The sequence below is a fragment of the Bos indicus genome, chromosome 8, assembly GCF_029378745.1.
Source record: "Bos indicus isolate NIAB-ARS_2022 breed Sahiwal x Tharparkar chromosome 8, NIAB-ARS_B.indTharparkar_mat_pri_1.0, whole genome shotgun sequence".
Taxonomy (NCBI): domain Eukaryota; kingdom Metazoa; phylum Chordata; class Mammalia; order Artiodactyla; family Bovidae; genus Bos; species Bos indicus.
In genome coordinates, this window is record NC_091767.1 from 22,965,118 (window position 1) to 22,989,600 (window position 24,483).

At 42.8% G+C, this 24,483-nt stretch overlaps 2 protein-coding genes, 1 long non-coding RNA gene and 1 pseudogene across 4 annotated transcripts; 3 read left to right on the forward strand and 1 right to left on the reverse strand.

Annotated features, from left to right (window-relative positions):
- Positions 1-422: 422 nt before the first annotated feature.
- Positions 423-18,840, reverse strand: LOC109562850 (uncharacterized). Of its 2 annotated transcripts, XR_011568016.1 has the most exons (5): positions 18,149-18,840; positions 16,877-17,332; positions 15,455-15,549; positions 3,340-3,582; positions 423-2,896 (listed from the first exon to the last, which is right to left on the reverse strand). It is a non-coding gene; the product is annotated as an uncharacterized lncRNA (long non-coding RNA). The 2 variants fall into 2 exon arrangements; XR_002181237.2 differs by lacking the exons at positions 15,455-15,549; positions 16,877-17,332; positions 18,149-18,840 and adding an exon at positions 5,399-6,548.
- Positions 7,351-8,334, forward strand: LOC139184523 (interferon omega-1-like; annotated as a pseudogene).
- On the forward strand, positions 14,878-15,447 carry LOC109562660 (interferon alpha-H). The gene has a single exon (XM_019965688.2). It carries the CDS (start codon positions 14,878-14,880, stop codon positions 15,445-15,447), a length of 570 nt encoding a protein of 189 aa, XP_019821247.1.
- A 2,040-nt stretch (positions 18,841-20,880) lies between the features above and the next one.
- Positions 20,881-21,662, forward strand: LOC109562662 (interferon omega-1-like). The gene has a single exon (XM_019965689.2). It carries the CDS (start codon positions 21,000-21,002, stop codon positions 21,660-21,662), a length of 663 nt encoding a protein of 220 aa, XP_019821248.1. The 5' UTR covers positions 20,881-20,999.
- Positions 21,663-24,483: the final 2,821 nt, after the last annotated feature.

Below are 24,483 nucleotides of genomic sequence, written 5' to 3' on the forward strand. Positions count from 1 at the left end.
AGAGTCCCTTAAATGGGGAGGAAGTGACTCCCCAGAGCAGGAGCAAGTCTCCATTTCCTATTCCCACCCAGCATCCTGCACAGTGGTAGGATACTACTGGTCCTCAGGGTTGTCAATAAAAGTTTAAGTGTAATAATGATAATAATAATAATGATAAGCTTAAAAGAGTTTTACCAGTTAAACTGTTTGAAGACAACAATCTTGCTGCATTCTTTGTGGGTTACTCTTGTCTTCTCAGGTGACCAGTATATTTGTTATCTGGGCATCTCTTTAGTTCTCCCTCAATTTCCTGCATCATTTAGTCCAGTAGATTTTTCTGTCCTATGCTACAGTTTTCTCGGCTTTAAAATAGGGAAATGGGAGTGGATACACGTGTATTTATAGTTGATTTATATTGTTGTACAGCAGAAACCAGCACAACATTGTAAAGCAATTTTTCTCCAATTAAAAACAAAATAGGGATAACAGGAATACTGTAGTCCATTCAATATACCATCTCATGTTATGTACTCTATATGACGTTAATATAAACAACTTACAAAATTATCTTACATGAGTAGATTATATAAAGCATCACGGACACATGAAACAGCTGTGAGAGTTGTTACTGTGACAGGTGTATACAAAGGTTTCGCCATTATTTCATGTCTACCCTAAAGATGATTATGCTGTATCTGTGCCTTACTCAGCTCTAATTTTTAATGCAAAAATTCTACCTCTGCAAATTAGAATACGTTAATCTTTTCTAGTATTGTACAAACCATATCTACACATCTTGAAATTTTACTAACAAATAAAATAACTTATGACTGTACCAAGCACACTGAGATATTTAGCAGGCATCAGATCAACATGCAATCAGTTCATTTGGCATATAAGATGCTTATTAAGTAGCAAATGGTATATTAAGTGTAAACCTACATTATGCTGAAATAAAAAACATCTTGATTATGAATTTTAAAGCAACTTATCTATATGAAATGAAATTTTTAAAAAGTTAATAAAACTCTCCAATGAAAAACTATGTACAAATTTGAAAGCTTAACATAAGATCCTTAGTTAAAAGAAATGAGAAGAAAAAAAGATTTTGAAAATTGACATTAATTCCTTAAGGTAGTTACTGGGTCATACATTTGTCAAATATGGCTTTTACTCAATTGAACTGAGATGAACAAAGAAGTAATTTTGAAAACATTACAGATCATTTTGCTTCCACTGAAGCCAGGAACTCAAAGTCTTGTTTTGGCATAAGGAAAATATTTAAACTTGGTGTGAGTTTAAGATTTATCTATACATTTAAAAATATTTTTCAACTACTTGAACGTTGCAGGAGAAATTATCATTTATATTAAATAAAATCATTTCCCCTTTCCCCAGGGGCTCCTGTAAGACTGTCTTGTCCTCAAGTCTTTCCACTGCATGGTCCCAATATCTAGATTACTGTCCAGAATGTAGATGCCTTTCCCCTTTCTCCAAATTAGTCTTTTTCCCCAAAAACAACTTGGAATCTGAAAACATACCGCAACATGCTCAGATTTACAGCCATCAATCACAGCATAAACAGGCACCAGTGTAAACTGCTCTGGCTAAAATCTCCACCCAGGAAGGTGAGGATGTATGCAGGGGCAGGTGCAGAAATCAAAGGCTCTGAGCAAAGCCACTGAAAGGCTCCCCTGGGCAGTCTGGCCCGAAAAGGAAGGTTAGTCACTGCTCCTGGGGCGCCACGCACTCCCTGGGCCCCAGCAGCACCTAGCTCAGCTGGAGGCTCCTGCCTACAGGGACTCTCCGGTTCTCCCTGTGGACTTGGTGCTGGAGTTCGAGGCGCTGGACCTGGAGACAGGTGTGCTGGGCGAGCAAGGCCAGTTGGTCTGTTACAGGGAGTTCTGTGGTGCCCTCCCGGTAGCTGGGGCGCAGGGAAGGCAGCTTAGAGCACCTTGTTGAGCTGTAGCCCTCAGTTTCACAGAAGTGCTGAGTTTGGGGGATTCCTGGTCTCTCAGAGGGTGGCAATGGTGATGATCACCATTCTCCAGGGCTGGAGAACACCACCCTCCATGTCATCAGGGAAGGGGTTGGCATCTGGTGGGCTTGGTGATGCTGCAGATGTCAGGTTGTGCCAGGCTTTATCCAGCTGTTCTCAGCACCTTCCTGCAAGTAAGGTCTGTAAATAGGTCAGAATTGTCACTTTCTGCACTTTTCTCAATTTTGTTTCCACTAAAAAACTTCCCTTCTATTCTTGGCATCAGAGAATGTCACAGCTTCGATGCTTCTTTTGTGTTATTACACTGGAAATGAAATTTTGTTCATGGAAAAGTCTCAGTCCAAAAGGAGATATTCATCTATATGAGTCAACTCAGCTTGAAATAAAAACATGAAGCTCAGTCTAACTCTCTTCTTTAGTCTAAAAGAGAACTTAGAGGTATGACTCCATAGTCTATTTTGACAGTTTTTAAATTGAACCAAAATAAATCTAGCCATAACTCTCTGCATTTTCTTTTTAAGGTCTAATACATAAGGTTTTAATTCTTCCACAATTATTTACAGGACCCTAGCTCTCATTTTCTGATGGTCTACAGATAATAGTGGCATAATACTGAACATGGGTTAATTCATACAATTCTCTTCATTCTGTACCAAAGTGTGCTGACTGCACACACATGGGACAGTGTGCCTGGAGATGTGGATTCCAAGAGAGTCACGTGGGGATGGGGTCTGCCATCCTGGGAGCAGGAGAGTGGACACTGGAGGAGGATGAGGAGGAAGGAGGCAGCAGGAGCTCAGAGCAGCTGAGGGCCAGTACTCAGAGCTGACGGAGGAGGGACTGGGAGCAGCAGGAAGCTCTGCTCTCACACTATCTGAGGTCCTGAGCGTAGCCGACACCAGACTTTCACTTCCTCTCCTAAAAGATGAAGACAACTTTAGTACCATCACAGAGGACATTGTATAGTCCAAATAATACGAAGTTTGCAAATTATAGGCTGAGCACATGGAAATTAGTGAATGATAACAGTCTTTTTATCAATATAACCAAGAGTCACCTGTTTACTCCACCCTCAGTCCAACCAAGAGGAGCTCTGCCTGAAAGTCCCTTAACACTGTCAAGGGTCTGCATTTTGAGGCCCCAAGTGTTAATTCTAGGAGAGGGACTGCCTGCAGGACTCTGAAGGAGCCCAGGAGCCCAAGTTTCCTCCCTTTTGATCAATGCCTGGTACATTATGGAGAGAAATCCCACAGCACTTGAAGTTCTTTGCAGAGAAACAGATTCTAGGAAAGTTGTCTAATGAAACACAACTGCTCTGTTAATATGGAGAAGGCAATGGCACCCCACTGCAGTACTCATACCTGGAAAATCCCATGGATGGAGGAGCCTGGTGGGCGGCAGTCCATGGGGTCACTAAGAGTTAGATACAACTGGGCAACTTCACTTTGACTTTTCCGTTTCCTGCATTGGAGAAGGAAACGGCAACCCACTCCAGTGTTCTTGCCTGGAGAATCCCAGGGACAGGGGAGCCTGATGGGCTGCCGTCTATGCGGTCGCACAGAGTCGGACACGACTGAAGCAACTTAGCAGCAGCAGCAGCAACTCTGTTAATAAATGAGATAAGTCGTCCTTTTCCTCAACCTCAGTTAGTTTCAGTTAGACCACCTCTGATGCTACTTTTTAAGACACTGATTATGTTATACTTTAAAATCACACTGGGAGAAAAAGAAACCAGATTTGTAGTTACCAAAAGTAAGGGGTGGCTGAAGAGGAAATCAGATGAAGGCAGTCTAAAGGTAATATTTTTTCTTAATAGAAAAAAAAGGAGACATTAAAAAAAAAAAAGATATGGAGAGAAGGAAAATGGTTAAAATGCTGTGTTTTGAGGCCCCCCCCAAAAGCATAGTCTAGGATGGGGGCAGCCAACAAGTCTATAAAGGAGCAGATCCCAAGATTCCAGGCTTATGGCAGTCCTAGAACATTATGGAAAGAAATCTTACAGCCCTTGAATTCTTTTGCAGAGAACCAGCATTTTGAAAAATTGTCTGACAAAATAATGGCTGCTCTGTGAAGAGTATAAATGAGGTAAACAGTCCCTTGGTTGGATGGCATCACCGACTCAATGGACATGAGTTTGGGTAAACTCTGTGAGTTGGTGACGAACAGGGCGGCCTGGTGTGCTGCGGTTCATGGGGTCGAAAAGAGTGGGACACGACTGAGCGACTGAACTGAATTGAACTGAAACAGTTCCTTACATCATGCTCAGTTAGTCTCAGACCACCTTTGGTGATATTATTTTAAGACAAAGACTTTTTTAATGGTTACAGAGACCAGGAAATCGGTTATACAATGAAACAGGAAAGAATGACAAGAAATGGGACATTCCTATACTTTCATCCAGGGAAGATGGCAACAGTACTTCTAAAGCGATTTCTTGGGTTAGTACTGGGACAAAGTAAGAAAGGACTTCTCTTAAGCGTGATATGTAAAAATGCACCAAGTCTAAGACAGCAAGATAAATAATATTATAATTCAATATTAAAAAACGAAACTGCCAAAATATACATGCTGAACAAAACATCAAAATTTTCAAGAAAGACAAGAAATGCCCTTTTATTTGCAAGACCATATGTGTCTTACAAAGAAAGGCTTCACATTGCCAATGAAATCTGGGCAATTTTCATTTCATCTATAAAATTCTTCCCAAAGAAAATGAAAAGATCAGACCTGTAAATGCCCTCAACGCTTTGTACAGGACACTGCCTCTTCTTCCTCTGGTTCCTCTCTCCCTCTCTCTCTTCCATCTTCTTTCCTTTCTTTTTGACTGCACAGCACTGCATGTGGGATCTTAGTTCCCAGACCAGACATCACATTGGCACCTCTTGCCTTGAAAGCTCAGTCTTGCTCATTGGACCAGGGACATCTGCACTAATCCTTTTTTCTACACTACACACAAGGTGGGGTGCTGGCAGTGGTGTTTCAGAAACTCGGGTTAAATAAAAATTATTTAAGACTGTCACAGAGTCACAAGAAATTGTCAAATATAGAAGTGATCTTGAATATATTGAGCTTGCTTCCATTAAAGCCAGGAAAGTAAAATCATATTAAATTCTTGTTTCAGTATGAATAAACCATAGCTTAAAAAGAATTTAATAAAATACGAATAAATATTAATACATATTTTAATATTCATACCTAATAACATATACCTAATATTTTAAATGTTTTAATTAAAATAAATGTTTTAATACTCATACATTTAACATCATATATCTAATATTTAAAATGTTTTCATAAAAATATTGCACAACTAAAAGTTTTAAAATATTTAATGAGACATATATAATTAAGTATAAATTTAAAGGCATACATTCCTGTTCGTTTTTGAATATTCTTACTTTTCAGTTGTTCAATACTTACTCCCTCACTTCAAGGCCAGCTCCTTGAACGACACCCTAAAAGTCCCAGAGCATCTCCAGGGGCGCACAGCTCCCCCGTCATCGGCCCGGGTGGGGACCGCGCTCGGACTTGCCCCCAGGGCGTCCCCAACACCGTCCAGTCGTCCCATAGCCGCCGCCAAGCTCCCCATTCCCTGAGCTGCCCCTTCTTCGCGCCGGAAACGAGCCCGAATCTGTAAAATCGGCCCCAACTCGCTCTAATTCTCCGCTTCAAACGCCTCAGTAAACGCCTTTTCTTTGTAAAAATGGCCTTGCTCTAGTTTCTGTGCGAAAAGAAAGCACAACATTCATTGGACGGCCAGGAATGCAAGCTTCCGGGCTTGCCATCACACAAAACGTCTCTGGAGAGGGCTCGGATTGAAAATTTCTTGGTGCTGCTGCTGCTAAGTCGCTTCAGTCGTGTCCGATTCTGTGCGACCCCATAGACGGCAGCCCACCAGGCTCCCCCGTCTCTGGAATTCTCCAGGCAAGAACACTGGAGTGGGTTGCCATTTCCTTCTCTAATGCATTTAAGTGAAAAGTGAAAGTGAAGTCGCTCGGTCGTCTCCGACTCTTAGCTATTTCTTAGTGCACTATTAAAGGAACAGCAACTTGGTCGCTGAGCAGCGACGCCTTTCTTCTCTGGCTGCCAAACCCGCTGAAACGACGTCTCAGAACTCCCAAACTCCCTAATAAAACCGATAAGGAGACATCCTGCGCCCTCTTGCGGCCTGCTAGAGAAGCGCTCTCCCACGACCGGGCGAAGAAACCTTTGGCTCATTGATTAGTGGTGTCCGCACGCCCCCTGTTGGCCTTCCAGTGAATCACGGAAACTCTGTATCAGTTCAGTTCAGTTCAGTCCAGTTCAGTTCAATCGTCCAGTCGTGTCCGACTCTGCGACCCCATTAACAGCACGCAGCATGACAGGCCTCCCTGTCCATCACCAACTCCCGGAGCCTACCCAAACTCATGTCCATTGAGTCGGTGATGCCATCCAATCATCTCATCCTCTGTCATCCCCTTCTCCTGCCCTCAATGTTTCCCAGCACAAGGGTTTTTTCAAAAGAGTCAGCTTTTCCGATCAGGTGGCCAAATTATTGCAGTTTCGCTTCAAAATCAGTCCTTCCAATGAACACCCAGGACTGATCTCCTTTAGGATGAACTGGTTGGATCTCCTTGCAGTCCAAGGGACTCTCAAGAGTCTTCTCCAACACCACAGTTCAAAAGCATCAATTCTTCGGCGCTCAACTTTCTTTATAGTCCAATTCTCACATCCTTACATGACTACTGGAAAAACGACAGCCTTGACTAGACGGACCTTTGTTGGCAAAGAAATGTCTCTGTTTTTTAATATACTATCTAGGTTTGTCATCACTTTACTTCCAAGGAGTAAGTGTCTTTTAATTTCACGGCTGCAGTCACCATCTGCAGTGATTTTGGAGCCCCACAAATAAATTCTGCCACTGTTTCCACTCTTTCCCCATCTATGTGCCATGAAGTGATGGGACAGGATTCCATAATCTTCGTTTTCTGAATGTTGAGCTTTAAGCCAACTTTTTCACTCTCCTCTTTCACTTTCATCAAGAGGCTCTTTAGTTCTTCTTCACTTTCTGCCATAAGGGTGGTGTCATCTGCATATCTGAGGTTACTGATATTTCTCCCAGCAACCTTGATTCCAGCTTGTGCTTCCTCCAGCACAGCATTTCTCATGATGTACTCTGCATATAAGTTAAATAAGCAGGGTGACAATATACAGCCTTGATGTACTCCTTTTCCTATTTGGAACCAGTCTGTTGTTCCATGTCCAGTTGTAACTGTTGATTCCTAACCTGCATACAGGTTTCTCAAGAGGCAGGTCAGGTGGTCTGGTATTCCCATCTCTTTCAGAATTTTCCAGTTTATAAATAGTTTTCCAATAAACTGTGGAAACTCCCTATGGCCAAGATCTATTTGCTAGTGGCAGGAGTGATGCTCTGCTCCATCCCTGCTTGTCCTCTGGACAACAAAGAAATCTTCATACATTTAAGACAGATGAAAACGATCCCCTCTCAGTCATGCCTAGACCACAGACATGACTTCAAGTTTCCTTGGAGAAGAGAGAATATCACCCCAATCCAGATGACTCAAGTCACCTGTTATCACCAATTGATGCTCCAGCAGACCTTCAACCTCTTCACCATGGAGAGCAGCCGTGCTGCTTGGAACAGTGCCCTCCTCGACAAACTACTCCAGCCTGGGTCAGAGCCTGGAACAGCTGGAAGAAGTGACTCTGGGTTGTCCCGATTTGGGAATTGCTGTCCGGAAGTATTTCCAAGGAATCCATCTCTACCTGAAGGAAAAGGAATACGGCCCCTGTGCCTGGGAGGTTGTCAGAGTGGAAACTGAAAAGTGCCTTTCCCTCATGTAAGAATCCTCAAGAAACATCAACAGATACAATGAAAATTATACTTGTGACAACTCTCTACTCAATCAGATTGTTTTCTTAACTCTCCAAAGTGATCTGGACTTCTGTTTGCTTACAAGCTGAAAAATATCTGAAATAAAAGTCCTAGTTTTACAAAAACATTTAGACAGAAAAACAAAGTCTCTTTTCTAAAATGAACAATTTTATAACATAATGTAAAAGATCTTTATGTATTTGGGGGTATTTACTATTTTCAACATCTGAAGTTTACTTATTTATGGAAGTTTTTAGGAGAGTATGTTGTGAAAGGTATTTGTCAGTTAACCTAATGTTTAGCCTTTGTAACAGGTAAACAGAAACTCGGGTCAGGAATTTGATTTTAAAGAAAACCGTTCTTTCCTTCTTTGAAGAGCACAATACAGGCCTTCTTGATCAAGTGAATCTTCTAGTTCGCTCTTCTCCAAAAAGTGAGTCAAGGAAATGGGTCCCTTTGTTTTGCAATTTTTCCATCATTAACACATGACTTCAATTTTGTCTGCAGTACTTGAGTCTATTCTCCTTGAAGGCAAAGGGAAAAGATTAGTGGATCACATGGGATGTTTCCAACGACCAGGGCTACACGTAATAGCACTTCTGCTCACATTACCCGGCCTGGACTTATCCTCATGGCAGTCTCATTGCAAGGAAATTTGGAAATAACTGGATGATTAAGACAGAAGGAGACAAGTTCAGTGCACAAGACCATTTTTTCATTTTTGCACTATTTGTCCTAATGGAGCTCTGGGTGGGTGTGCAAGGGGAAAACCAATGTTCTTGCTTGCACACACTCTGATTTAAACTCTTATTTCACAGTTTCAGCTTGGGGAAGATGACAGAGCTGTCACTCAGAGTTCACAGGATCATAGACAATTTGAAAGAAGCATTCAGGTTGAGTCCCAAAGGCATAGGCCAATGAGGAAAACATCTACAAGTGTAGACAGAGTGTTTCCTTGCTGCCTGAGGGAGACAAGGAAAGAGTGATCAGGCAGCCCCTTGCAAGCACTTGAGAATCACTGAACGAAAAGTGGACACTGAGTCCCCCACTCACCATACCTTCCAAATATTGAAAATGCAAACTTGAAGAAAATATTTCTGCAAATGATCTTTAAAAAGTATCTCACACAATATTTCATCATATCTTCCCTTGTAGAAACATGAAGAATCTCTAAATCATTGTGTTCTCACATCATATATATCTAATAGATATTGGGTTTATTGTTTCTCCTATCATTACCATCCTTGTGAATTGATGTTACTTGAATATTGATTGAAAGAAATGTTACAGCCCAGACTAGACTTCGAGAAAACAGCGTTCAGTAAGATAATTTCTCTCCCTTCAGAAATTTTACAGACTCCGGAGGTATTCTGAGGATAAAACAGGGCATGTAATATCTTACAATTCAAGCTTCTTCAACAAAATAGCATAGACTGGGTAGTTTGCAAAGACCAGAAATGTATTCCTCAAAGTTAGTTCTCGAGTCTGGATATCCGAGAACTGTGTGTCAGCTTGGTCCAGTCGTGGTCAGAGCCTGCTTCAGGTCTCACACTGCAGAGTTCTCTCGTATCATCACAGGGCAGGAGAGGGACTAGTTTTTATCCACCTCTTTTATAAGGGCATTATTTCCTTTTGTGAGGCCTCCATCCTCACACCCTAATCGCTTCCCAGAAGGTCTGTCACCTGATATCATTACTTCGGGGTTTACAACCTCATGATATGACTTTGGTGGGGTCCTAACCATTCAGAACATAAAGGTCTTTAAAGTCTACATGCTTGGAATGTAGAAGGAAGAAAATAGTCACACTGAGCAAAAAAGAATGAGCAGGTTAGTAGGCAAAATAAGGAGACCAGGGATTCATATCCAAACTCTAGATTTTCAACCTGTTGTCAGGCTTTAATTATTACATGTCAAAAACTGGAAGCCAAACTAAAATGAAGCTCACCAGCCATGCAATGGAATAAAATAAGAGCATGGAAATGATCATTCACCATTCCTTGTGAGGAGTCTCTGAAGTATCTCAGGTCAGATCAAATCAGATCAGATCAGTCGCTCAGTCATGTTTGACTCTTTGCGACCCCATGGATTGCAGCACGCCAGGCCTCCCTGTCCATCACCAACTCCTGGAGTTCACCCAGACTCATGTCCATCGAGTCAGTGATGCCATCCAGCCATCTCATCCTCTGTCATCCCCTTCTCCTCCTGCCCCCAATCCCTCCCAGCATCAGAGTCTTTTCCAATGAGTCAACTCTTCGCATGAGGTGGCCAAAGTACTGGAGTTTCAGCTTTAGCATCATTCCTTCCAAAGAAATCCCAGGGCTGATCTCCTTCAGAATGGACTGGTTGGATCTTCTTGCAGTCCAAGGGACTCTCAAGAGTCTTCTCCAACACCACAGCTCAAAAGCATCAATTCTTCAGCGCTCAGCCTTCTTCACAGTCCAACTCTCACATCCATACATGACCACAGGAAAAACCATAGCCTTGACTAGATGAACCTTTGTTGGCAAAGTAATGTCTCTGCTTTTGAATATGCTATCTAGGTTGGTCATAACTTTCCTTCCAAGGAGTAAGCGTCTTTTAATTTCATGGCTGCAGTCACCATCTGTAGTGATTTTGGAGCCCAGAAACATAAAGTCTGACACTGTTTCCACTGTGTCCCCATCTATTTCCCATGCAGTGGTGGGACCGGATGCCATGATCTTCGTTTTCTGAATGTTGAGCTTTAAGCCAACTTTTTCACTCTCCACTTTCACTTTCATCAAGAGGCTTTTTAGTTCCTCTTCACTTTCTGCCATAAGGGTGGTGTCATCTGCATATCTGAGGTTATTGATATTTCTCCCAGCAATCTTGATTCTGGTTTGTGTTTCTTCCAGTCCAGTGTTTCTCATGATGTACTCTGCATACAAGTTAAATAAACAGGGTGACAATATACAGCCTTGACAGACTCCTTTTCCTATTTGGAACCAGTCTGTTGTTCCACGTCCAGTTCTAACTGTTGCTTCCTGACCTGTGTAGTAGTAATTGCCACGTCGGTAAAGATCCACCAAAGAGTACTGTGGTAAACTGTCTGCTCATTGCTGTGAGCTATGAGCATCAGGGAGAGTTTGAGTTCAGATACATGGCTCTGCGTATGACATCCGGCAAGTTCTTTTCTGTCAGGACCTCAGTTCAGTTCAGTCGTTCAGTCACTGGTGACTCTTTATGACCCCTGAACGGCAGCACACCAGGCTTCCCTGTCCATCACCAACTCTCGGAGCTTGCTTAAACTCATGTCCATTGAGTCAGTGATGCCATCCAACCATCACATCCTCTGTTGTCCCCTTCTCCTCCTGCCTTCAATCATTCTCAGCATCAGGGTCTTTTCCAATGAGTCAGTTCTTCACAACAGGTGGCCAAAGAATTGGAATTTCAGCGTCAGTCCTTCTATTGTATATTGAGGACTAATTTCCTTCAGGATGGACTGGTTTGTTCCTTGCAACCCAAGGGACTCTCAAGAGTCTTCTCCAACACCACAGTTCAAAAGCATCAATTCTTTGGCACTCAGCTTTCTGGTCCAGCTCTCACATCCATACATGACTACTAGAAAAACCATAGCTTTGACCATACAGACCTTTAGGCCCAAGTAACAGCTCTGCTTTTTAATATGCTGTCTAGCGGAGAAGGCAATGGCACCCCACTCCAGTACTCTTGCCTTGAAAATCCCATGGATGGAGAAGTCTGGTGGGCTGCAGTCCATGGGGTCGCTAAGAGTCAGACATGACTGAGCGACTTCCCTTTCACTTTTCACTTTCATGCATTGGAGAAGGAAATGGCAAACCACTCCAGTGTTCTTGCCTGGAGAATCCCAGGGACGGTAGAGCCTGGTGGGCTGCTGTCTCTGGGGTCGCACAGAGTCAGACACGACTGAAGCGACTTAGCAGCAGCAGCAGCAGATTGGTCATAGCTTTTCCTCCAAAGAGCGAGTGTCTTTTAAAAAGTTTCATGTCTGCAGTTACCATCTGCAGTGATTTTGGAGCCCAAGAAAATAAAATCTGTCACTCTTTCTTTTGTTTCCCCATCTATTTGCCATGAAGCAATGGTACAGGAAGCCATGTTCTTAATTTTTTGAATGTTTTAAGTTTTCAGCCAGCTTTTTCATTCTCCTCTTTCACTTTCATCAAGAGGCTCTTTAGCTCCTCTTCCCTTTCTTGCCTTATGGGTGGTGTCATCTGCATATCTAGTTATTGATATTTCTCCTGGCAATCTTGATTCCAGTTTCTGCTTCATCCAGCCCGGCATCTCACATGATGTACTCTGGATATAAGTTAAATAAGCAGGGTGACAGTACACAGTCTTGGTGTACTCTTTTCCCACTTTGGAACCAGTCCATTGTTCCATGTCCAGTTCTAATTGTTGCTTCTTGACCTGCATACAGGTTTCTCAGGAGGCAAGTAAGGTGGCCTGGTATTCCTCTCTCTTGAAGTGTTTTCCACAGTTTGTTGTGATTCACAAGGTCAAAGGCTTTAGCCCAGTCAATGCAATAGAAGTAGATGTTTTCTGGAATCATGACCTAGTTGAGGACAATTAGGGGTGAGGCATCCTCCTGAGTTTAACATATGCTATGCTATGCTAAGTCACTTCAGTCGTGTCTCCAGGCAAGAACACTGGAGTGGGTTGACATTTCCTTCTCCAATGCATGAAAGTGAAAGGTGAAAGTGAAGTCGCCTAGTCGTGTCCGACTCTTAGCGACCCCATGGACTACAGCCTACCAGGCTCCTCCATCCATGGGATTTTCCAGGCAAAAGTACTGGAGTGGGGTGCCATTGCCTTCTCTGGAGTTTAACATAGTGCTGGGCAAAGGCTGAAAAGCGTGTGGCACTTGCTACTTGAATCCCCAGACCACATGTGCCTTCAAGGAAGGAGACTCCTACTGGTTTTAGCAACAAACTCAGTATGACTGGTACCAGCAGGAATAGAGTGGAAATACCAGATGCTGTCTATTATAATTCCAGGAAATAGGGCCCAGATGAAGCAAAATAGCTGGGTCATTTGTAAACGCCTTCCAGTAGTAGAAGGAAATCTGAAAAAGTGCTTTAGCTACAATTACTTGTTGAGGACTTCCCTGATGGTGCAGTGAAGAAAAATCTTTCTTCAGGAGAGACAGATTCGATCCCTGGTCCAGGAAGTGTCCACCTGCCACGGAACAACTAAGACAGTGCTCCCCTGTTACTGAGACCCTGCTCTAGAGCCCACACGCTGCAATTCCTGAAGCCTGCACGCTAGAGCCTGAGGAGGACCACACAGCAAGAAAACCGGGTACTGCAAGGAAGAGCGATCCCCACTTGCCACAACTGACGAAAGTCCGGGCAAACAGTGAAGACTCAGTGCATCCAGAAGTGAATAAGTAAATAAATAACCACAAAATAACTTGTTGAGTGATTACACTGGGCCTGGTACAGAGGATACCACAGGAAGAAGACAGAGTTCAGTCACTACAGAGCTGATTTGCCAAAGATGGTCACATATCTCTTATTTGAAGTTTGGAACATAAGGGGACAAGACAACATAAAATCTACTGTAAAATAAAAAGAATTCAGGAGCATAGCCAAAAGTTAAATCTTCCCATGAAATAATCAATATTTACCCCATTCTGAATTAATTACAAAGATGATTTCCTTTTATTTGAAAACAATAGACTTGAATTGGAACTTGAAAGTCATTTGGGAAATTTGAAATTTAATGCAAAGGAACAGAGAGAAAGATTCACATGGATGGTGATTCCTAAATCATGCTTTCTCACTGGTGATAATGCTACTTCCATGCATGCAGACATTAGTTTTCTGGAATATGAACAAATCTTGTCATTACAATGATTAGTTATTACATGTCAAAGCTCAACCTGATACAACAAAATCTAACCCCTTAGTATTTATTTCTGTCTTTGGCCTTTCTTGTGTATCATACATAAGAGAAGCATTGAGACTGAGTTTATGGAATATAAACAAATTGTATACAAGATCAGTGGTACAACCTAAGGTGACTAGATGGTACAACCTAAGTTAACTGGAGGACTTTCCATCATTTGCTTGATCTCAAAGTCATACTGTGAGAATTTCCCTTTCTGTACTTCTGAGAAACCATTGTCCATCTCATGCATGTTGCTTATGTTTGAAGGTCAGTATGATTTGGGGTCCAGAAATTAAATAAAAATGGAAAATTTCTTTGTAAATAAAATACAAAAAATATTATCGTTTCTTACCAAAATTCTACAAAGATGGTTCAACATATCAAAGTATTAAAGAGAAAAAATGTTGATAATATCCAGATGAATATGTAGCAGGCAGTAAAACTAAAAATTATTTTCTGACATGAAGAAAATTCAATGATAAATAGTTTAAATATTAAAGAACTATTTTTAAGTTATTCAATGATTTGAGCAGCTTTGAATGACTTTTAAGTATGTCTATATCTTGGTATTATTAAAAGTATTTATGTAAATTTTATTTCAATATGTAATTGGATACATACCTACTTATAAAAGTAAACATATGACATTAAAAATCACTCTGAAAACTGAGTTTATAAAGAAAAAATAAAATTCAGTAGCTTTTAAATTTAAATTATGGCTTAAATTTTTATGTAATTCTAAACTACACTGAATACAAAGAGTAAGATTTACACCTCCTTTTTCTATGTACAGAGAAAAGATATTCACAGAGTACATAAATACATACACAGTATATCTGTGTTATCAAAATTTCACAGTGCAGGGCAATTAAGAAAAAATATCTAAAAGGCTCTGTGGGCAGAAGAAAGAAGAGCAACATGAAAAAAAAAATGATTGGGTAGTGCTGCCCTAACCCACTGGAGAGTGCAAACTGAAAAGCAAAAACAAAAGTAGAAAATAAGAGGGAACTTTCACAAAGTGGAAACCATGGGCTCCTATTTAAGACACAGGCCTGAAGGAAGGTCTTCAGAGAATCTAGAGAGCAGGTTCACAGAGTCACCCACTGCCCCAGGGCAGAAGCATCTGCAAGGTCCCCGATGGCCCCAGCCTGGTCCCTCCTCCTGGCCCTGCTGCTGCTCAGCTGCATCGCCATCTGCTCTTTGGGTTGCCACCTGCCTCACACCCACAGCCTGCCCAACAGGAGGGTCCTGACACTCCTGCGACAACTGAGGAGGGTCTCCCCTTCCTCCTGCCTGCAGGACAGAAATGACTTTGCATTCCCCCAGGAGGCGCTGGGTGGCAGCCAGTTGCAGAAGGCTCAAGCCATCTCTGTGCTCCACGAGGTGACCCAGCACACCTTCCAGCTCTTCAGCACAGAGGGCTCGGCCGCTGTGTGGGACCAGAGCCTCCTGGACAAGCTCCGAGCTGCACTGGATCAGCAGCTCACTGACCTGCAAGCCTGTCTGAGGCAGGAGGAGGGGCTGCGAGGGGCTCCCCTGCTCAAGGAGGATGCCAGCCTGGCTGTGAGGAAATACTTCCACAGACTCACTCTCTATCTGCAAGAGAAGAGACACAGCCCTTGTGCCTGGGAGGTTGTCAGAGCAGAAGTCATGAGAGCCTTCTCTTCTTCAACAAACTTGCAGGAGAAATTCAGGAGAAAGGACTGACACATACCTGGTTCAACACGGAAATGATTCTCATGGACCAACAGACCACACTTCCTCCTGCACTGCCATGTGGAAGACTCTCATTTCTGCTGTCATTGCACCCTGAAATGAATCAATATGTCAAATGATTTCTGGAATATTAAGTAACATCATGTTCTACTCTATAGGCAAAACAGATGCCGAAGCTCATCTATCTACATATTTAACTACTTGGACATTTATTTATTTATTTTAATATTTATTTAACTATTTATAAATATTTAAATTATTTTGTTGATAAAGTATTATGTATGTACACTTAGGGGAAAATGTATATTTTGTATTTAGTCAGTTTATGATTTTTCTTCCTTTATTAAATTTTTACTGTAAAAGACTTACTTTGTTTTTTCGTTAAAACAGAGCCACCAAGCCTGAATGGCAGCTTGATTAAAAATTGCATTTTATGATTCCTTGAGCCCTTTTTAGGATCTGCATGTTAGAAGTAAAAATACTCTAGCTCTAGCTATGTTTTTTGTTGCTCTGAGGACCTTGAAGGGAACATAACCACTCCAGTGCTTTTTGTAACTCTGATTTTTTTTTCAAAAAAAAGTAACCTAAAAACAACCATCAAAAAAAAAATCCATGCTTCAGGATTTGATGAATTCTTGGGAAGGATTTTCTGCCTCTTGTTGGTTGTGGAATTTTTTTCCCTGGAAAAAATTGTAGAGATGCTTGAAGACGTGGTATTCAGTTGGCGAGAGGTCAGGTGCATATCTTATCCTTACACTCAAATATCACAGTCATTCACTTCCTCCCAGTGTAGAAATCCCCAGTGTGCGCTCCTCATTCACTATGCATGAAGGTGTCTTCTCCATTCATACAGCTGTGTTCTTCTCCATTATGGTTTCTGGTTGTCAATTTCCCCTTACGATTGCAAACCACCAACTAAAAGCAGAACCTGAGTGAAAGTTCTAGATCTGTCAGACACTCTCCTATGACTTCACCTGCTCTGCCTGCCAAGCACTGCAGGTCCAGACTGTCCAGCCTCCCAGAGAAACACAGTAAATAGAGGGAACCCCGCCCCACAGTGAACAATGGTGGAGACACCAGGGGCTCCTCGGAGGATCTGCTCCTGCTAAGTCACTTCAGTCGTGTTCGACTCTGTGCAACCCCATAGACGGCAGCCCCCCAGACTCCGCCATCCATGGGATTCTCCAGGCAAGAACACTGGAGTGGGTTGCCATTTCCTTCTCCAATGCATGAAAGTGAGAAGTCAAAGTGAAGTCACTCAGTCGTGTCCGACTCTTTGTGATCCCATGGACCGCAGCCTACCAGGCTCCTCTGTCTGTGGGATTTTCCAGGCAAGAGTACTGGAGTGGGTGCCATTGCCTTCTCCTCTGAGTGTCTACCTAGGCTAATCCATGTGCTGGTTGCACTAGGAGGAACTCACCTGGTTCAGGAATCTCATTTGAGAAAAGCCCAAAACACTGGACACTTGGAGTTGAAAGTCAGCAGCAGCTTGAGAACTTGGAAGTAGAACAGAGATGTTTAAAGTGTTCACTGGAGCAGCAGCGGGTCCTCAGGACACAGAACAACACAGATGAACTACACTGAGGCAAGTGCTTCTCCACAACATTCCTTTTCAGAGACTGAGAAGACTGAAGCGATGCTGAGAGCACAGAGACAGAGCACGAGTGCCTGGCCACCAGCTGTGTCCCCAGCACGGGTGACGTTCACAGCACAGCAGCCTGCAGAGTCCTGGAAGGCACGAGGGCCACTCCCGTCACAGCTGCAGACTTCTTTCTTCCTTAGGACCCAGCAAGTTATCACAGAGCAGGGCAAGAGGTGCCTGGGGACAATGCAATCCAGGGAAGTTCTTAAATTCCATCATGGTGTCTTTGCATCTCTGAGAGACAAACAAGATCAAACAAGATTGAATAGAAGGGGCACAGGCAGGGCTTTTAATACGTTTAGCAACAGTGGGACAGAGCTTTCCTTGTAGGACATATGTTAGTAACGTGAACACTGAAAGAATACAATTTCTCAAAGTAACAAAGATCTTTGTGGAAATTCATGTATTTAATGTAGGCAATCTTCAGGACATTGATGAATCAGTCATCTTTCTCTTCGTTCCAGCTGGGACATACAGCACTCAGTAGCTATATGTAAAGTTGGAGGGACTTTTGAAATAATTTTATTTTTTATTCATTTTTCACTGTGCTGTGTCTTCACTGCCGCCTGGACTTTCCTCTAGTTGTGGCAAAGGTGGGTCCTCTCTAGTTGTGGTGCACAGGCTTCTCACTGTGGTAGCTCCTCTTGTTGGGGAGCATAGGCTCTGGTGCACTTGGCTTCGGTAGTGGGGGTCCCGGGGTCTAGAGCACAGGGCAATAGTTGCGGCACATGGCTCAGCTGTTCTGCAGCGTGTGCATCCTCTAGGACCGCATGTGGTCCTATTGGCAGGTGGGCTCCTCACCACTGAGCCACCATGGAAGCCCCTCAGGGAACATGTAAAGTACATTGAGAGGTTTGGAAACCTTCCTGAGGATTAGGGTCCTAAACAAGTAAAAAACATTCTGATATTACTGCTAAAAATATCGTTTAATTAACAAATTATTTTCTAAATAATCTTTTCATGTCAGTTCTATAGTATTACTTAATGATGTTTAATAGGTTGAGCTAGAAATTTTTTAAAAAGATAACTATACAAGGCTTTGAGGCTTACTTCACAATTCAAGCCAGTTTCTCCCTGCCAAGGAGAAAAATGTTCACTGCTTCTGTCCAGGAAGCACACGTGCACTTCCATCTTGGTCGCACACAGGCCTCCTCAACACCCACATCTTGACCTGAAGTTGGGAAATAGAGTAGCAGTTCTTCACTGGACTCCATCAGTAGACACCAGGATGACCCAGCTGGACTGGAGGTGAGAAACACAGGTGTCTTCCTTGAGAATGAGAACAGTAGGTTACCTGAGGAGGTGTCCTGGAAGGGGACCTTGTCAACCAAAAAAAACACACCCAAAAACATGACTCCCCAGAGTTCATTTTATTGGGAGGACTTGCTGAGGACTACAGGCCAGAGGACAGCCTCCCCCCAGCTCTGAGGAACTGCTCCACGGACGTAGAGGAGGTCAGTATGCATGCGACTGTGGTGAAGGGGTGACGTGCAGATAAGCTCACATCTTGGGAGAAAGTGGCTGAGAATCAGGAGGAACAGATGTCTCTCTGAAAGATTTTAGAGCTTTTCTACACATGAGAAGTTGTAAAATTGGGTTCATCAATTTTCTCTGGAAATTATTTAACTATCAGAAGGCCTGTTGTGTCAGTTTTCCCAGAGCACAGAGTGCCTCGTTCCTGATCTCAACCCTGAACTCCTATCAGGGCGTGTTGGAGGTCAGGGACTGCAGTGGGTAGAGACTTCATTCTGCAGAACCTGATGCGGAAAGATGTTTTCATTGTCATCCTGAAGGAGAAACGTCAGAACTCATGTGGTGAGAAACTGTTACCTGCTTTTTCTTTGTTCGCATTGGAGAAGGAAATGGCAACCCACTCCAGTGTTCTTGCCTGGAGAATCCCAGGGTCAGGGGAGCCTGGTGAGCTGCCGTCTATGAGGTCACACAGGGTCGGACACGACTGAAGCAACTTAGCAGCAGCAGCAGCAGCAAGCTCACAAGAAAGTTCAAGAGGTTTAAATACATAGAAAGTAGGGCTTACCTCTCATAGGCTTAATAAAATTATTTTACTATATTTCACTGAAGAAACCACTCATAAAAGCTTAGACTTCGAGGAGGCTTGTGTGATCGGACTTCCCCAACCAGGGATTAAAATCAGGTCACAGCAGTGAAAGTGCTGGATCCTAACCACTAGACAATGAGCAAACTCCTGCTTTACTTTAAGCTGGCAGAACAATCTACTCCCTTCCAACTACTTAATAGTGATTTTCTCTAGTTATGATTAGATCGTAATTTTGCGGACTTCAGACTACACACTGTGACCCTACAAAATAATAGGTCATGACCCTTTGGCATCTGAAATGGATTAAGGGGTCTTTGTCAACTCACTCTCCTCCTCACTTATTTCATTGGTTCCTTAATGTCATGTCCATTTGCAGCCTTCCTTTTTTTTTTTTTTTTAAATTGGATTATTCAGACAAATCAAAGCCCCCAAGGTTTGCTCTTGAATCTTTGCTATGATTGGAATAGTTCATTTCTCTAGATTTATATTTTTCTCCAGGAGTATAAGTAAGTGGGACCCTAAGAGTTAATGAGAGGATTCAGTTAAAATTCTAAAGAACTTGAAAAGTGACTAGTCCATTAGTAGCAGGCAATAAAATTCAGCGATTATTTTTAATATCATAATTACTATTATCCAGATTAAGTTCAGGATGTTTTGGAATCATTTAATTCTATTTCATTCTAGTTTTTTTCAAAGCATCTTCTCACTGCCTGAGTGGATTTATTACCTAGACAGATGCTCAGCAAGGCTGGTCTCTAAGACACTGCCAGTGAGGGTTAGTATTCCAGCAACTGGCATTCTACTTGTCCATCTCTTGTTAGGTGATGGGCTTGACTTCTTCCTTCTCTCCTGAAACTAATCCTACGTGCATTAATCAAAAGAAAAATGAGGTAGCTGATCTTGCAAAGCAAAGGACAGTCACTTGACCTGGACTTGACCTTCGTGAGCTTCTGTCAGAAGCAGCCATGGCCCAGCAATAAGCCTTTCTGTTGTTCACACTGGCCTCATGCTTCCCCTCTGCCACAGCCTCATCCCCAGCTGTGCTGCACTGAAGTTTGCTAACTCAGAAGACATCATTGTGTCGGGGAAAACCACTTCCCTTCATTCATATTCAGACATTCAGACTTAGATTAGTTTTCTTTTTGCCCACAAAACAACTGTGCAGTTTTATTTTATAGGAAAGTAGCAAAGGGAAACAACAACCAAAAAAAAAACTAAAATCTTAAATATGATAGAGCTACAGCCCCTCTGCCTTTCCTTACTTCGCTTTATTTTTCTTACCTCAACGTGATTTAGAACTAGAACAGGAGCAGCAAGACAAATCCGGGCCAAAAAGTCACTAAATGAATGTAGAAACTAAGTGAAAAAGTATACTCAAGTAAAGGAAAGAAGGCTATTTCTCCCTGAACCAGTAGCCTGGTTCTCACCGTCCTTCATTCTCAGAGGGAGAAAGAGACAGAGGAACAGAGATGCCCACTGGAATCAACGGCCTGAATGAATGACTGACACTCACTAGATTCTGTGACATAAGCTTCCAGTGAGAAACACCATCACTGAATCTCCTTCCTCCAGCTCTGAAACTCTGAGCAGAAAAGTGTTGAACAGTTTAAGTAAAACTGTTGAATAATAAAAACGTTCTCATTTGATTGACACATATTTAATTGGATGGGTACATTTGAAGTTATTGGGAATAGGTAAAATTAACACTTTAAACTGATGACATTTTCTTTGATCATGTTGTGAATACATAAATGAAAATCAAAAAAGGAAGTGAAAGTGTATTACAACAATTAGAAAATGAAAATTACCATGTTCCCTATTTAATGGCCTTGCTTAGAAAGCATGGCATCAGAGAACCTACCTCAAGGTTCCACCAGACGCTGCCTCAGCCAGGCCAGTGGCCACCTCATCTTCCCCATGGCCTTCGTGCTCTCTCTACTGATGGCCCTGGTGCTGGTCAGCTATGGCCCGGGAGGATCCCTGGGCTGTGACCTGTCTCAGAACCACGTGCTGGTTGGCAGGCAGAACCTCAGGCTCCTGGGCCAAATGAGGAGACTCTCTCCTCGCTTCTGTCTGCAGGAAAGAAAACACTTCGCTTACCCCCAGGAGATGGTGGAGGGCAGCCAGCTCCAGGAGGCCCAGGCCATCTCTGTGCTCCACGAGATGCTCCAGCAGACCTTCAACCTCTTCCACACAGAGCGCTCCTCTGCTGCCTGGGACACCACCCTCCTGGAGCAGCTCCGCACTGGACTCCATCAGCAGCTGGATGACCTGGACGCCTGCCTGGGCCCGGTGACAGGAGAGGAAGACTCTGCCCTGGGAAGGATGGGCCCCACACTGGCCGTGAAGAGGTACTTCCAGGGCATCCATGTCTACCTGAAAGAGAAGGAATACAGTGACTGCGCCTGGGAAATCGTCATAGTGGAAATCATGAGATCCTTGTCCTCATCAGCCAACTTGCAAGAAAGGTTAAGAATGATGGATGGAGACCTGAACTCACCTTGACATGATTCTCACTGACTAAGATGCCACATCACCTTTGCACGCTCCCCTGAGGTCATTTCAGAAGACTCTGATTTCTGCTTTAGCCACAATGTTTCTTGAATTCAATCAATAGTACTTTCTCAGTAGCAATAAGCAAGTAGATATAAAAAGTATTCAACTGCACGGGGATCAGTCCATAAGGGATGACTGCCGTGATGTTATTTATGTTTATTTATGTATTTATTTTACCTCATCATGTTTATATTTTCATGTAAAAACGTTTGTCTGCATTGTAATAAAATTTAGAAAATACGTTCATTTCCTTAATCTTCTAATTTATTTATTAATTTCTTATGAAAGTAAATTTCTTTTTTCATTAAGAAGAACTAAATACTTGTTTTGTCTACATAAACCTATCGTGGAATAGCATTTGTCCATTTATACTACAGAATAGTCATATCACTTTTCAGGAAATGATTGTCAAAAGGTAGAATTCCTGGAATTCCCTGGCAGTCCAGTGGATAGGACTCCATGCTTCCAGTGTGAGAAGCTCAGGTGCCATGGATACCTGGTCAGGGAAATAAGATCCTGCAAGCTGTGGAGTGCAGCCCCCTTCACCCAAAAAAAACAGGTGGAAAGGAGTCTCTGAAACGGTGGTAGATGATTAGCCCTCAATTCACAAGTATAACTAGTTTATACCCAATCAACAGAGAATGGTTGGTGTCAGTATGTGGGGGGAGGACTCCCCTCCTCCAGAGAAGCTGCAAACATGTGGTGCTGAGTGGCTGATCCTGACCTTACTCTTCCTCCCACCTTCTCCTCAGTCCTGCTTTACTGAACAATCCACTCCCTTACACTATATCTTCACTGCCTCCAACACAGGAGCTCTGTTCTGTGATGGTTTCTAGCCTCAAAGTTTCTGAGTGGAAATCACTGGAAGAGAGCACAAGTGAAAGGAGAGTTCTAGAAGCTTCAAAACCTTTGAATTGCAGCTCTGCTATTTAACAGCAGTGTGACCCTGCAAAATATCACAAATACTAAGGAGAAGGGAATGGCAACCCACTCCAGTATTCTTTCTTGAAAATCGCACGGACAGAGGAGCCTGGTCGGCTACAGTCCATGGGTCACAGGAGTTGGACATGACTGAACCAACTTAGCATGCATGCAGGCATGCATTCTATCTTGATCTTCTTCTCAAATATCGGGAAAATAACAGTAGCTTTTCATAGAACTACTGTTTGGATCAATAAGTCCATATTACAAGAAGCATACAAGTGTGCTTGGTCAAATAATCAGGACAGGGAGAGTCCCAGAATAGCTGCCCACAGGGAGCAGGCAGGACAGCCGGCCTGAGGCAGGGACTGAAAGGCAGCACTGGAAAGATGCTGGGTCTTTGGTAAAAATATTTAACTTGGGTGCTAGTTTCACAGTATATTCAGTGTGTGAACTCTCCTGTGCTCAAGGCTGAAGACAATTCCAATTTCTGTGTTTCAGACTTCTAGAAGTATTCTTAGGAAGTCACAGAAATTCTTTGAGAAAGAAGGATTAGTAGAAAATGCTTTGATCTACTATAAAAATGAATAATAGGGAAATCATAGAGATCTCATAGGACTGCAGAATATCACACACATTACTCATTAATAATGTTTCCTGTTCTTTAGTATGAGTAGTCCTGTGCTACTTTTTAACATATTTCTAAAATTACCTTCTCAACTTGCTGTTGGGTTTCAGTCTTTCAGCAGCAAAGCAGAGGCAGAAAGAAAAGAACAAGGGCCATGCAGGGTGAGGCTCTGCTCTCCAACCCTGAGCTGTCCTGGGTTTGATCCCAGTTGTTTTCCGTGAAGACTTCAGTCCCTAAGTGCCGGCAGTGTCACCTCTTAGAGTCGGTCCTTCTCAGAAATCAGTGCCTTTGAGGAGAGACTGCTACAAGTGTATGCAGATGTCTTATACGCAAGCGAGAGTCTTTCTCTGAACACGGGGCCATGAAGTCAATTTTATTGGTCAAAATACATAAACCTTGCACATGCACACTGCCAACTGTCCATGACAACAATGGCTACATGAATCCACATTCAAGACCATATAAGCTCTTATATGTTCTCACTCATTGACCAAAAGAGGATCTTATCATCCTTTTCAATTTTGCCAATCTGACTGGTGACACATGGCATCTAGCAGCAACCATTAGTTTTCCTTTTCCTAATTGATGGCGGTTGTCATCAGTCATACTCCAGCTTTCTCGTCCACCTCTTGGAATTGGTTCGGGAGAACTCTGAAAGAAAAACAATCTGCAGGCAAAGGAGAAATATACTGGAAGGAACTGGAGCCCCAGCATCACAGAGTAGAGCTGAGAAGAGCTGTGGAGTTGAGACTTTAGTTTTAAGACCAGTGCGCTAGAGCAGGTGACATCCCTTCCCCATCATATCCACTGGAAATGCAGATTTCTTCTGTGAATTTCTGATCCATACACAATGCACCCACTGTTCTTGCATTGTCACTTTACTCATGTAAAGGACTTCATGATTCATTTTTGTTCAAACTCCGTGATCTCCAGCTAGAAGACACACAGATTGCAAGGTCCTCAACCAGATCCCTGACTCCACACTCACACTGCACTCCTGCCATCTGGCTGGTATCCAGTCTGAGTTTCATGTGTGACAAAGACACTTGTGATTTTCCTGTGTTCAGGGCCTAGAACTGTTTTCTGTTCAAACTCATGAACTAGGTCATGACCTGCTCTAGTTTTCAGGGCTTTAAAAATCTGTCTTGATGGTGATGCCTTCCGAAGATGCATGCTGCAATTATATACCCAACTGCCTATTTCACAGTTGGTACCTACTGA

Bases quoted from the DNA above. Each gene is read 5' to 3' on its own strand.
- LOC109562660 (XM_019965688.2), top strand. From the start codon at position 14,878: ATGGCCCCAGCCTGGTCCCTCCTCCTGGCCCTGCTGCTGCTCAGCTGC.
- LOC109562662 (XM_019965689.2), top strand. From the start codon at position 21,000: ATGGCATCAGAGAACCTACCTCAAGGTTCCACCAGACGCTGCCTCAGC.